Below are 12500 nucleotides of genomic sequence, written 5' to 3' on the forward strand. Positions count from 1 at the left end.
ACAAGTCATCTCAACTTTCATTCCTTGTTGTGGGACAAAAGCACACCGTCCTGCTGCCAAAGATACTTAGAAAAAAAATTCTTTAATGTCACATATACAATTGTTCACAGCAGAGCATAGTGAAATTTGACCTCTGCATTTAACCAATCCAAATCATTAGGAGCAGTGGGCCACTATAAAGCACGTGGGGAACTACTAGAGGACCAAACTCCTGTCTGAGTAAAGTTTGATAAAAACTACAGTGCCCAGCTATTTGTATTGTATATCGTTGAGCCCTTCAAAAAATGAAAGTGAATATTTGTGATCTGTTCTTAAAGATTGATGTCTTCTGGAGGAACAAATGGTCTTAGAGCTGAGTGCCAGACAGGCAAGGACAATTGGAAAGTATTGAAAGATAAAATAACACATTTTTATGGACATTTTCTACAATAACAAAAACAAAGAATATACCCATCCTTTGGCTGTAATGTCAAAATGATCACCTGGAATATTATGAGACGGTTTACTTTGACTTAAGTAGCAACATGTATGCATAAAGCAGCAAGCAGAATAACCCCAGATATCCGAGAGGACAAATTCAGCAGTCTGTTTGAACATCAAGGACATGCACTTCTAAGATGGAGCGTGGCTGCATACAATATGTTAATTCTGTGAGACCAACATTTCTGGGGAGCATGGATAAAGAAGGAAGGAAGGAAGAAAGGAAGGAAGGAAGGAGAGCGGGACAGGAAGGACAGAGAGAAGAACAAACTAACCTCTCTCCACCTCATTGGTAGCAGCTGCAACCACAAAAAACAGACAGATAGAAAGCAGAGCGAGACATGAAAAAAGACAAAGGACAGCGAGACATAGAAAGAGAGAGAGAGAAGACCGCCACAAAGGTTAGCAGTCAGAGATGATTAGCACATTGCAAAAGCAGACAAACAAGTACTAACAGACCAGTGTTAGTTAGAACAATATGACATGTCTGCAGTTTATTAGTGTAAAAAGGCCTTCTTTATCTGTGTATGTTTAGTACATTTCAGTGGACACAATACAGTTGTAAAGTGGGGTAATTAGAGAAGTAAAAGTCCCATTTATTTATTATTTACACAATGTTACTGTTCGTGACTCACAGTTGGAGCACTTCTACAACTTAGATCGGCATTAAACTCAAAGATGAATGACTATGTTAGAAAATATTTGGTTCTTTGTTAAAAGGTACAAGCTTGTGTACATAAAAAAATTCAAAATAGAAGTGAACTCCAACAACTCCCAAGGTGAATTTTAGCAAGAGACATCCAATCTCAGAGTTAAAGATTATTTGTGTGCCTTGAATGGTCTGAGAAAGCTTAAGATTGAGGTGAAAACACCAGCTGCAGCTCAAATCAATTTGGTTTAATTTCTGAGAAATTCTTCTCCATGGCAACAGCGGCCGAGCTCATGGGTATTGTTGTATTATGAGCCACCTGCCATGCCATAATGACAGACAAACATGATTTATCAGAAACAAAGTTGGAATAAATAAAATTGGTGTTCATAACATAAACCCACAGGATTGTTACAGATTATCCTGGAGAGTTTTGTGTTTCTGTGTTTGGTAATATTGACAATAACTAATTTGAACTGGGAACACAGAATGGAGAATATTACCTGTGTATTCTAGTGAGCACATGCATGTGTAGTTGTTAATTCCATCGACGCAGGTGGAGTTGTTCTCACAGTCGTTGTCCTCGCAGTCATCGATGTTGATCTCACATCCGTCGCCTTCAAAGCCCTCTGGACACACACACCTGAGATAAAACACACACACACACACACACACACACACACACACACACACACACACACACACACACACACACACACACACACACACACACACACACACACACACACATCTGTAAGCACAGTATCAAAGGATAAACACATGTAGGGCTGCATGCAGATTACTGTCAACAGAATTCTTAGAAAACTCTAGATGACACACACACACACACACACACACACACACACACACACACACACACACACACACACACACACACACACACACACACACACACACACACTATCCATGCGTGCAGCTCAATAGTATCTGCTCCATCTACATACTGAATCCCCAGTTGAGAGTCATTATTCTGTTAACGTGAGCATGCCTCAACTCTGTAACTACTACTCAGGTATATTAAAACACACACACACACACACACACACACACACACACACACACACACACACACACACACACACACACACACACACACACACACACACACACACAGAATGGTATATTATGGGTCTAATAAAGAGCTCTCATGCGGCACACACTCGGGTGGATTAATATCTCATTATATAGTCAATGACAGCTCTTCACGATACATTTTCCACCCCCGACGATGGAGAAGGAAGAGAAAGCATGCAAAGATGGAAATACAGACATGTAGTTGAAGACTGATATGAAAAAGTAACAGAGAAGACAGAGAGAGGGCAAGGAAGGAGAGAGAGGAGTAGGTATGATCTTGGGCTGGTTTTATTGTCTGTGTGGGCTGTTCAAATCTGCTTGGAGTGTGCAGACAGGCGTCAGCTCCCCTCCTGTTAATACTAATGAAGAGAAGGTGATTCTCACAGCGGAGCTGTCCAGTTTAGAGACAGACTGAGGACACAACTGGTCCCCTGAGCCCTTTAACTCCTGTACACTCATCCCCACCTTCCATTAGTGGTGCATCAGTATCATTGATGGAATTATCTGCGCAATGTCCACAGATCACATGCTGTGTCTATGTGTTCTCAATAATCACTGGTTCACTGGTTTATTGGTATCTAGTGTCTGGTAACTGATGTCTGGTGCTTACCACATCTCTGTGTTTTTAAAGAAGCTCTGTAGATGTGTGCTTTGATGTTTCTATTTTTATATGTAGGTGAACACAAAACATATTCCAGAGTTTATGGCCTGGATCTTATGTTTTTGTAGCTGTGTCCATCATTCTGGTCAGTTATGATAACAATTTACTCACCAACCTTATTGTTAAGAGCTGAGGATGCTGCAAACACCAAATGTTTCCTGTTTAACCATATTGGCAAATCAGTAATTTAGAAGGAGGAACAAAGGTGAGCTAATTCCTGGCACTACTTAAATCTGCTTACCATATAGTAAATTTTTACACTGCAATGGACAAAACAGACATTTTGGGAGCTTTCACTTTTGTCATCACTTCCACAGAGGTGGTTTTAATAACTGGTTTAATCATGGTATTTGTTTAAAACTATTATGTGTAGAATGTGAAAATGTCTGACTTTACAGCTCCCTAGTCGTACCACTTAAAATAAGACAATTTGGCTGAGAGTAATTCAGAGAGCTACCCTCCTGGCAATTAAAATGTTAAAGGAGCACTCCAGCTATGGTTGAATTTCCAGCTCTCATGCTGTGTAAGTTAATACAGCGGTACCCCAGGTCAGTGTCCAACATAACAGGAGTAGGTCATAACCTGTCTCAGGCAGTAGAGTAGTAGTTCAACACCATGTCTCCACAGATGACGGGAGACATAACAACTGCTAAATAAGGCAGTGCTGCCTCAAGAACTCCCATCCCGCCAAGGTGAGGGGAGGAAGTTAACACATAACTCATACACACACACACCTAACATTCATACACACAGAAACTGCAGTAGTATCGCTCACATCAAAACACTACAACGTGACTTGTAATAGCATCTTCACACATGCACAGATGAGTGAAGAAGGGGTTTGTTTGGTAATCTCTAAATCTTGTCCAGCATGAGTTTACATACACTTTCAGAAAGACAAATTGTGGTTAAACTGTACTGAGAATTCATTATGCTTCTGTGTAGATCATCAAAGTCTCCCGAACCTTCTTCACATATTCAGCCAGTCCAGCTGCTCCTAAGTTCTTCCATTAAGTTCGAGATCTCACAAGAGACAGATTTAAGAAAAAAAAGGTCAAACCCAATGCAACAGAGCCCGAGATATTCCGACTCTTGAGGCCTAAACAGGGGTAAAGCTACAAAAAGGGTGGATCCTAGGATTCCCATAATACAACTCAATAGTGTCTTTTCTAAGACTCTCCTCACCTAGTAAATGATTGTCTTTTGTTTTTAATTATTTTACTTTTCCTATTCATGTATTTTAGGCGTCTATTTCATTTTATACTTTGAAATGGGTTCTGTTTTTATTGTAAAGGACTTTGTAACTGTGTTTTGAAAGATGCTATGTAAATAAAGTTAAGTTAAAGATTATAATATTTATAATAATAATATATTATATATTAATTTATAATAATTTAATGATATCATCAAGGTTATTTTTTCAGACTTTAGAAACCACTTTTTTTTTAATAGTCTCTCACCAAAAGTTGCTCCCTTCTCCTTCCTTCAGGTGGCAAGTGCCGCCATTCTGGCACGGGTTACTGATACAGGCATGAATGGGCTCCTCACAGTTCTGTCCCTACATGCAAACACAAACACACACATACATTTAGTGCTTCCAAAGAACAACATCTTCTTATAATTGCAGTATTTTTCTTAGCGATAGGATTATCTTATCCCCTTGTGATTAGGAGAGACTCTTGAGCAAGTGAATATAATGCTTTTGGCCTCCCACAGTATGTGTACCTTAAATCCATAGGGGCAGGTACAGCGGTAGTAGTGCACTGGGTCATTAGAGCAGGTGCCATCGTTCTTGCAGGGGTTGGATAGACAGGGCTCACACTTAGCCTGGACACTCATATCAACTGGACCTGTGTGGTGCAAACACACACACACACACACACACACACACACACACACACACACACACACACACACACACGCAAACATACAAACCAGAGAGAGACGATAAGCTTAATATAATGTACTACATTTAGGGGAGTAAGACGAGTCAGAATACATAGGTTGACATACGCTCAGACAGCTCTACATTATCAGGGACCTGCATAAACCTTGCATCAACTCAAGTCAACTTTTTGCGCTGCAGAAAAAAAGATGGTGGTTTTTCCCACTGGCTGGTATGTATTTTTGACATTTCACTTTGAATTTGGAAATAGTGATAATAAAATATTGTCCATATACGAAAAAAATATGTTAATTTGTATGGAAAAAGGAAAAACAACAACCTTACCTGTACTTTAATATAAGGTAAACACTTAAAAACGTGCACAAGAAAATAATAAAAAATTGTATAGAAGTAATAAGCAGGAGTTACAGACATATTACTGAGTTATGTATAAGAACATTTTCTTTGCAGGGCCATGACATGTACAGAGGACACGCTTACTCCCAAATTTCATGACAGAACATTAAGTTCTAACAGTTGGGACACACAATACTGGTCAGAACATGAGGGCTGAATGGGAAGCAGAGCGGTTCAGTTCGGTGAAGGGCTCAAAGCATGAGGAGCTTGGGAAGGAGAAACTGAGGAGGAAGTACTGGGATATGATTGGCTACTTTACCTGGCACCAGAAAACCACAAGGCCCCGGGACTTCTACAGTGCGTCAGTTAGATTAGGTTAAAAATGTTAATGTTAGTAGTTAGTTAATGTGATATAGTAAGGTTTAAAGGTTAACAGTCATTAGCATTTTGCAGTATGATGATTACAGCCACAATCATGCTCACTGCAAATTTCTGGGTTTTAGAGTTATTATATACATTTAAAAATTAACAATTCATTGCTGCCCAGTGTACAATTTGTAAATGGCATCTCACGGTCTCCTCTAGGAGTCCTCATCAAGTGTGTGTATTTGATGGCACTGCATAATAATGGTATGCTTGTCTACAAAGTATGTGTGCATGCTTTAGTTTTTGGACACCTAATAAAGAGCATTTATACACTCAAAATACAATAATAAAAGTGTGAATTGATGTACTCTATATCTGCTGGCATGTGCATGTATTCCTGTGACAGTGTGTGTTTACCTGTGCAGGTAAACTTCTTGGAAGGCGTGGTGAGCAGCAGTTTGTCCGTCATGTCACCGGGCCCGGCACAGCGGGCGATGCCAGGCTCCTTGTAGCCGCTCTTCACCCAGTCTGACAACCACTGCATGTGGCAGTCACAGTACAGAGGGTTGGCACCCAGAGCCCTGCCAGCCAGAAAGAGAGAGGAGAATGAGAACAATGTTCAGTCCTAATAACAGAAGAAAAACTCAGCACTTCATTTCAGATCTGACGTGCTGGAATATGGAGCCAAAACAAAAGGAAATGTGTCACTGTCTAGATATTTACAGACTGAGTTGTATATCACAGTCAAATTAAGTGTGAACCGTTGTATATTTCTTTCATACATAACTGAGACTGTAATGGAGATGATCTGGAGCATCTATCTCATGCAGGTAGGTCATATTTCTCAAACCTAAAACACTTCCTATAAACTGCACATAAAGTTTTTCCTGATGTTCGTCAGTCGAAAGACATTTTTTAAGGTAACTTAATGAGCACTGCATTAATCCAGACAGAGCACTGAAGTCGTGCTTGCATAAACTCATTAGCATCATCTGCTTTATTCATGCTCCACAATGAATTTCATGACATTCATCAGTTACTTGGCTACTATCTGATCAGTAACCAATCATATTCATGCAGCTGTCCTGCACTGCCTTCATAACCAGACTATTACTCTGCTGTATATTCTCATGCCACGTTCTGTTGCTATAGTTTCCCTTAACCATCTCCAGCCTAATCTTTGCCTCATCAGTTTTTGTGTTGTGATTTAACTTAACTGTACAGTTATACATTATCTAAGTTCATGTATGTGTTTATTTTGGGGGGATACTACTCCCTGCAGAATCATCATTGCTGCTTGGATTATTTGAGAGCTCCGAAACCCCCCCCAGATCTGACTGACCTGTTATAGTGTTTAACAAAGAAGTTAGAGCCATTCCCAGGCTTGTAGTTTTGTTGTGGGTAGAGATAATACTAGACTAGTGGTCTGCAATGGTATATAACTCGAAAAATCAGCAGCCTGTCACAATCGCTATCCATGGTGCTGATCCTCATAAGTGCCTCGGGGGCATTCCCACCTGCAAGTTATTAGCATCATCCTTCACTTGTGTGCAGCCAATATATCCCCTGTACTCTCTCTACAGAGTGCATAGTTTTGAGATACCATGCTACAAGAAAATGTTGGTAAACTGAAGAGAGAGAAAAGTAATACTTCTTTAGTCTGTAATGTTAATTTTCTGTTATTGGTTACCACAGTGCATTGAATTTCTGCACAGGAGTGCTCCCGGACATTTTTGCAGTAAATACATTAAGCAGATTGCCCAAAAATCCATTATTTAGCAAGGGAGGTAAATACAAATCCAGTTTTGTCGTACAAACAAAGGAGCATTGCTCAAAGAAGGAAAGTAGATCATATATATGCCACCCTTCAATAGTAAATATAGAATACTATAGAAAAAGGAGGAGAAAAGGGGAAAGGAGATAGCTGTATATGGGTTTGTTGTTCGGATACATTCACAGAGAAGCCTCCCTCAACAGACATTTTCCTTTTGAGCGACGGGAAAGGGCTCTTTGTCATGATAATGTTTTTTCCTTATTTTGCAATTCTATAAGGTGAAAAGATAGACACTTCAATCCTAGAGAAATATGTTAACTGAGATGTGTGTGTTTTTATGTTACTCACAGGTGGGAGAGCGATGACAGGTCTTTGAAGGCTCCCTCTGGTATTAGTGATATGTCGTTACCATGGAGAGACCTAAGAAAGAGCGAGAGAAAGAGGAAGAAAGAGAAAAAAGGGCACAGAAATGTTAAAAAGAGTCTGGATGTGTTAAAGTGCTCATATTATGCTTTTTGGCTTTTTCCCTTTCCTTTATTGTGTTATATATCTTTTTTGTGCATGTAATAGGTTTACAAAGTGAAAAAGTCCAAAGCCCACCCCAAAAGCACTTACCATCTCAGACAGAAAACACTGTTCACAAACTGCTCCAAACAGCTCTATTGTAGTCCAGCCTTTACTTCCATGACGAACGTGCGTCATACACGTTATAATGCTCGCCTAGGCTAGCTGCTAGCATGGCACGCCCTCATACTCTGCTTCTGGGTGACTCGTAGTGCTTACCTAGCTACTGCGGATGTGCGACTCCCAACAAAGATGGAAGTGTGATGCCTCACTCTGTAGCTAAAACGGAGAGCTCAACACACAGGGTGAAAAGAGGAGCTGCAGCAATGTGTAGTACAACAAAATTATGGTGTTTTTAAAAAATTAAACCATGTAAACCTATTCTGATATAACCTATAAATACAATTATGAACGTGAAAATTAGCATAATATGAGCACTTTAAAAGTCTGCATCGCTTCTGTAGCACCAGTGGAACTTAAAACGTTTTTACACTATCTACCGCCTTGCATGTGTCGTGACAGGTACTCACAGCAAACGGAGAGACTTGAGTCCATCGAACGCCCTCACTGGTATGCACCGCAGGCGGTTGTAGCTCAGGATTCTTTACACACAGAATACACTTGTTGGCATGGACACAAATGCAGACTTTTTTTCAAGATAGCTTCAAATGCAGAAAGACATTTCAGAGCACAATCCTGTTTATACCACTGAGCAAAGCAGTAGAGCAAACACACACACACACACACACACACACACACACACACACACACACACACACACACACACACACACACACACACACACACACACCACACATATACACACACACACACACACACACACACACACACACACACACACACACACACACACACACACACACACACACACACACACACACACACACACACACACACACACACACACACACACACGCATTGCAAAAGGGACTGATGTAAAGCCAGACTCACAGGGTAAGCAGCTCGGACATGTTACTGAGGCTGTGGTTGGACAACGTGCTGATCTGGTTGTTACTCAAATCACTGAAAAGGAAACAATAACAGATACATAAAACATACACAGGCAGCACTGTCAACACATGCATATACACACACAAACTACATGCAGTACATAGTCAGTACTCTACTGTGCTCAGGTTGTCACGCCCACATCAGGACCAAACTAGTTCACATCAAAAGTGATACAACACAGAACTCTGGTAGTTAGTTTTGGTCTTTAAAAGCAGAGTGTAGGGGACACACGCCAAGTCACGATCCACATTAAAAGTGTGTTTGATTGAGCAAAACTTTAGCTTTGTGATGTGAGTGTATGTGTGTCTGCTGAGGCCATGTGGATGAGACTTACATGAGTGTTAAGTGTTTGTAATTGGAGAGCTCCACAGGAACCTGAGTGAAGTGGTTACCATCCAAATACCTAAGAGACAGAGATAGAGAAAGAGAGAGAGAGAGAGAGAGAGATAGAGAAAGAGAGAGAGAGAGAGAGAGAGAGAGAGAGAGAGAGAGGGGAGTGAGAGAAAATAAAGTTATTTAGCCATGTAGGAAATTCCTCATCTCCAGCGGTGTGAACAGTCATTACTGCTGCAGCCATAATAAACAGTGGAGTTTAATATCTCACAGGCATCCTAATACAGTATAACCACCCTGCACGACTGAGATCATATCTCCTTCACTCTGTGACAATGTGCTATTAATCCAGCATATTAATTAAGTCTTTGTTGTTTGGAAAACGCAGATTCCCCAAAGGTGAATTAGTGAAATAATATCACCAAGCCTGGTGTCTGATGTTTAATTTATTTAGGGCTATAATTGTCTGATCATCAAGGACTTTGTATTTGTGTTGAGATAAGTTTCTGGAATAAAATCCTCTGTCAGCCTTCAGTATGTGTACTTGTGTCTCTATGAGCTTGTGTGCTAATGTTTCACATGTCTTCTGACCGAGTACAGCTTCGGTCCGTACAAACAAAAAGATTCAAATGAGAAAATGTCCCAAGTTTGAGGTTTTCTGGAACTGACAACATTGATGCTACAATGGCAGCAACTCCATGTAAACTTTGGTCTTATCCTGACTTAAGTGCTACTGATCCATTCATCTTTGCAATAAACACCAGCTCCAACCTCCATTATGGCTTGACTGCAGGTGGACTAGCTGTCTTCACCAGGCTGGGAAAAAATATGTATCCCTGCCTATTGTAGCTATACAAGCCCAAAGTGAGTCTGGAAAAATTAATTCAAAGATATAGTTAAGAGGTTCACAACATAAAGGCAGTGGAATATTTGTGTGATTTGAACCGCTGCCTATGGAGAATACACTTCACTAACATCACCACATTAAAAAAAAAACGTGGAGGGACTTGACGTGAATTGTTTAATTTGTTAAATTGGACACAAATCTGTTGTGATGATATTAGACGGACAAGTAATGGAAGTTAAAAATCCTTTAAAAAATGCTGCCAATGTGGATTGGCTTTGAATCTACCTGGTACTGCATTATCTACTTAAATGCTAATGACCTCTGTCCAAATAAAATCATGTAATCTGCAAATTTAGTAAGATTTTTCAAATTACTGAAGAATTAACTTTTTTTACTTTGTTTATTTGAGTTGAGAAAAACTTCTCATAGTTCTTAAGCTACATAAACCATTTGAAACCGCATTTGATTGTCATGAAGCTGAAAACAGACTTGTTTTTAGGAACTCGTGAAAAGCTTTGGAAATACATGGTTTTCACAGGGCAATGACAACATGTCTTGTGTGAAGTTCAGTAAAAAGATGCCATGTAAAAGATGGGACACTTGTGATTGTTAAAGCAGTTTGATTGTACTCAATGATGTGTTGTGTCTCTCACTCACAGTTCAGTGGTCTCTTTGGGCAGGCCTTTGGGCAGTGTGGTGAGGCCCTTGTTGCTGCAGCGCACCACAGTGTCCAGACAGGAACACGCTGCTGGACACCTCAGCACTGGAGAGCAGCTGTTCTCGTCGTTACCTGATGAGCGATAGATAGATGGATGAAATGGTGCAGAGGGGAGGAAGGATGATAGAAAAGTGGTGATGAAAAATTAAAAAAAAAAAACATTTGTCTGGGCTGCAGATGTTGTAGAGCCTCATGTGTAAAGTGTAAATCTGCTCCGTCTTACCATCTTCACAGGCAAAGTCCTGGACAGCTACATCCTGGATGGGGATCTCCTTCAAGAAATAAGGACTCTGGCAGCGAGGGTTACCAGTGACGATGTGTTTCCTTCTCAGCCAATCACCGAGCCAAGCCAGGTGACAGTTACAGTTGAAGGGATTGGCCAGAAGGTTGCTAGAGAAGAAGAAAGGAGTTGGATGTTTTATTGTGTGTGTGCGTGTGTGTGCGTGTGTGTGTGTGTGTGTGTGTGTGTGTGTGTGTGTGCGTGTGTGTGTGTATGTGTGTATGTGTGCATGTGTGCATGTTTTTGTACATTTGCATTTGTAATGTTTGTGTCAGAGTGTGTTTACTCACAGTGTGGACAGGGAGTGCAGTGTGTCGAAGGCTCCGGGGTTCATTGAGGTGATCTGGTTGTCGTAGAGCGACAGGAGACGGACTGAGCTCAACCCCACGAAGCTGCTGTTACTCACACAGCTGATACGGTTACTCCTCAGCATACTGCTCACACACACACACACACACACACACACACACACACACACACACACACACACAAAATTCAATGTATGCTGTATAATTTACAGAAAAAAACAATATAATAATAAAATAGATATATTCATGATTATATAAACCTGTAACTTATGCATGCTGACATGTTTTAAATGTTTGTGTGGACATTGTCACAGTATGCAAGAGCATATTTGAATATTACATGCATATTTTATGGGATAATGGATTGATTATGCAATTAAGTAACTGTGTGTGTGTGTGTGTGTGTGTGTGTGTGTGTGTGTGTGTGTGTGTAGTACCCACAGTGTGCGGAGGCCACTGAGTCCCTTCAGCATGCGGTGGTGTATGTTCTCCAGTCTGTTGGAGGTCAGAATCAACTCATTGACCCCTGAGGCTCCTTCAAATGTCCCCTCCTCTATGTCAGTGATACGGTTATTGCTCAGGTTACTGCAGGAGCAAGAAAGGTAAGAAGGCAGTACAAAAGAAAAGAGTGAAAACAAGAGAGAAGAAATATGTAGAGAGAGCAAGAGGGGGACAAAAACAGAAAGAGGGAATAGTAGTGTAAGTGGGTGTAGAAGTGGGTAAGGTATATAAAGAGAAATACACATTTCTGTGTCAACATGAGTACAATCATAGCTATCTCTATGTGACCTGATTATGACTTCCTGACAAGTACATGTGACTCTTTGTTCCCGTTACGTTTACAACATCTGACTCACATCTTCCTCAGCTGAGGCAACTTTTTGAAGATCCCTGTCGCCTCAAGCACAGTGAATTCATTGTTGTTCAGACGCCTATAGAACAGAGAAGAGAAGAAGTGGTCAGAGACAAAGAGAGAGAAGAACAGAAGAGACGGAGACTGAGGAGGACGAGAAGATCAAGGCCCAAGCAAGGTTTCCTTTGTACCACACACAGATATACTTTGTAGTAGAAAAATACAGCGTGACTCACAGTTCGGCGGTGTACTGAGGGATGTGATCTGGTATTTTGGTAAGTTTTTGGTTGGAGCAGTC

General features: G+C 40.6%; 1 protein-coding gene across 17 annotated transcripts in view; it reads right to left on the minus strand.

Moving 5' to 3' along the window:
• Window positions 1-12500, minus strand: part of slit2 (slit homolog 2 (Drosophila)) — an 88993-nt gene that overhangs the window by 10653 nt on the left and 65840 nt on the right. For 8 of the 17 annotated variants that reach the window (XM_035999930.1, XM_035999926.1, XM_035999922.1 and 5 more), the window contains 16 exons: window positions 12439-12500; window positions 12207-12281; window positions 11791-11934; window positions 11332-11475; window positions 10985-11151; window positions 10701-10833; window positions 9198-9266; window positions 8804-8875; window positions 8362-8433; window positions 7616-7687; window positions 5911-6074; window positions 5447-5479; window positions 4611-4735; window positions 4346-4443; window positions 1633-1772; window positions 756-779 (listed from right to left, as the gene is read on the minus strand). The exon at window positions 12439-12500 is cut by the window's right edge and continues 89 nt beyond it. In XM_035999930.1, coding sequence (XP_035855823.1) covers window positions 756-779; window positions 1633-1772; window positions 4346-4443; window positions 4611-4735; window positions 5447-5479; window positions 5911-6074; window positions 7616-7687; window positions 8362-8433; window positions 8804-8875; window positions 9198-9266; window positions 10701-10833; window positions 10985-11151; window positions 11332-11475; window positions 11791-11934; window positions 12207-12281; window positions 12439-12500 — 1594 coding nt within the window. The remainder of the gene's footprint in view (window positions 1-755; window positions 780-1632; window positions 1773-4345; window positions 4444-4610; window positions 4736-5446; window positions 5480-5910; window positions 6075-7615; window positions 7688-8361; window positions 8434-8803; window positions 8876-9197; window positions 9267-10700; window positions 10834-10984; window positions 11152-11331; window positions 11476-11790; window positions 11935-12206; window positions 12282-12438) is intronic. The other 9 variants (XM_031285710.2, XM_035999935.1, XM_035999934.1 and 6 more) reach the window with 4 other exon arrangements.

Source organism: Sander lucioperca, chromosome 4 (genome assembly GCF_008315115.2).
Source record: "Sander lucioperca isolate FBNREF2018 chromosome 4, SLUC_FBN_1.2, whole genome shotgun sequence".
Lineage (NCBI taxonomy): Eukaryota > Metazoa > Chordata > Actinopteri > Perciformes > Percidae > Sander > Sander lucioperca.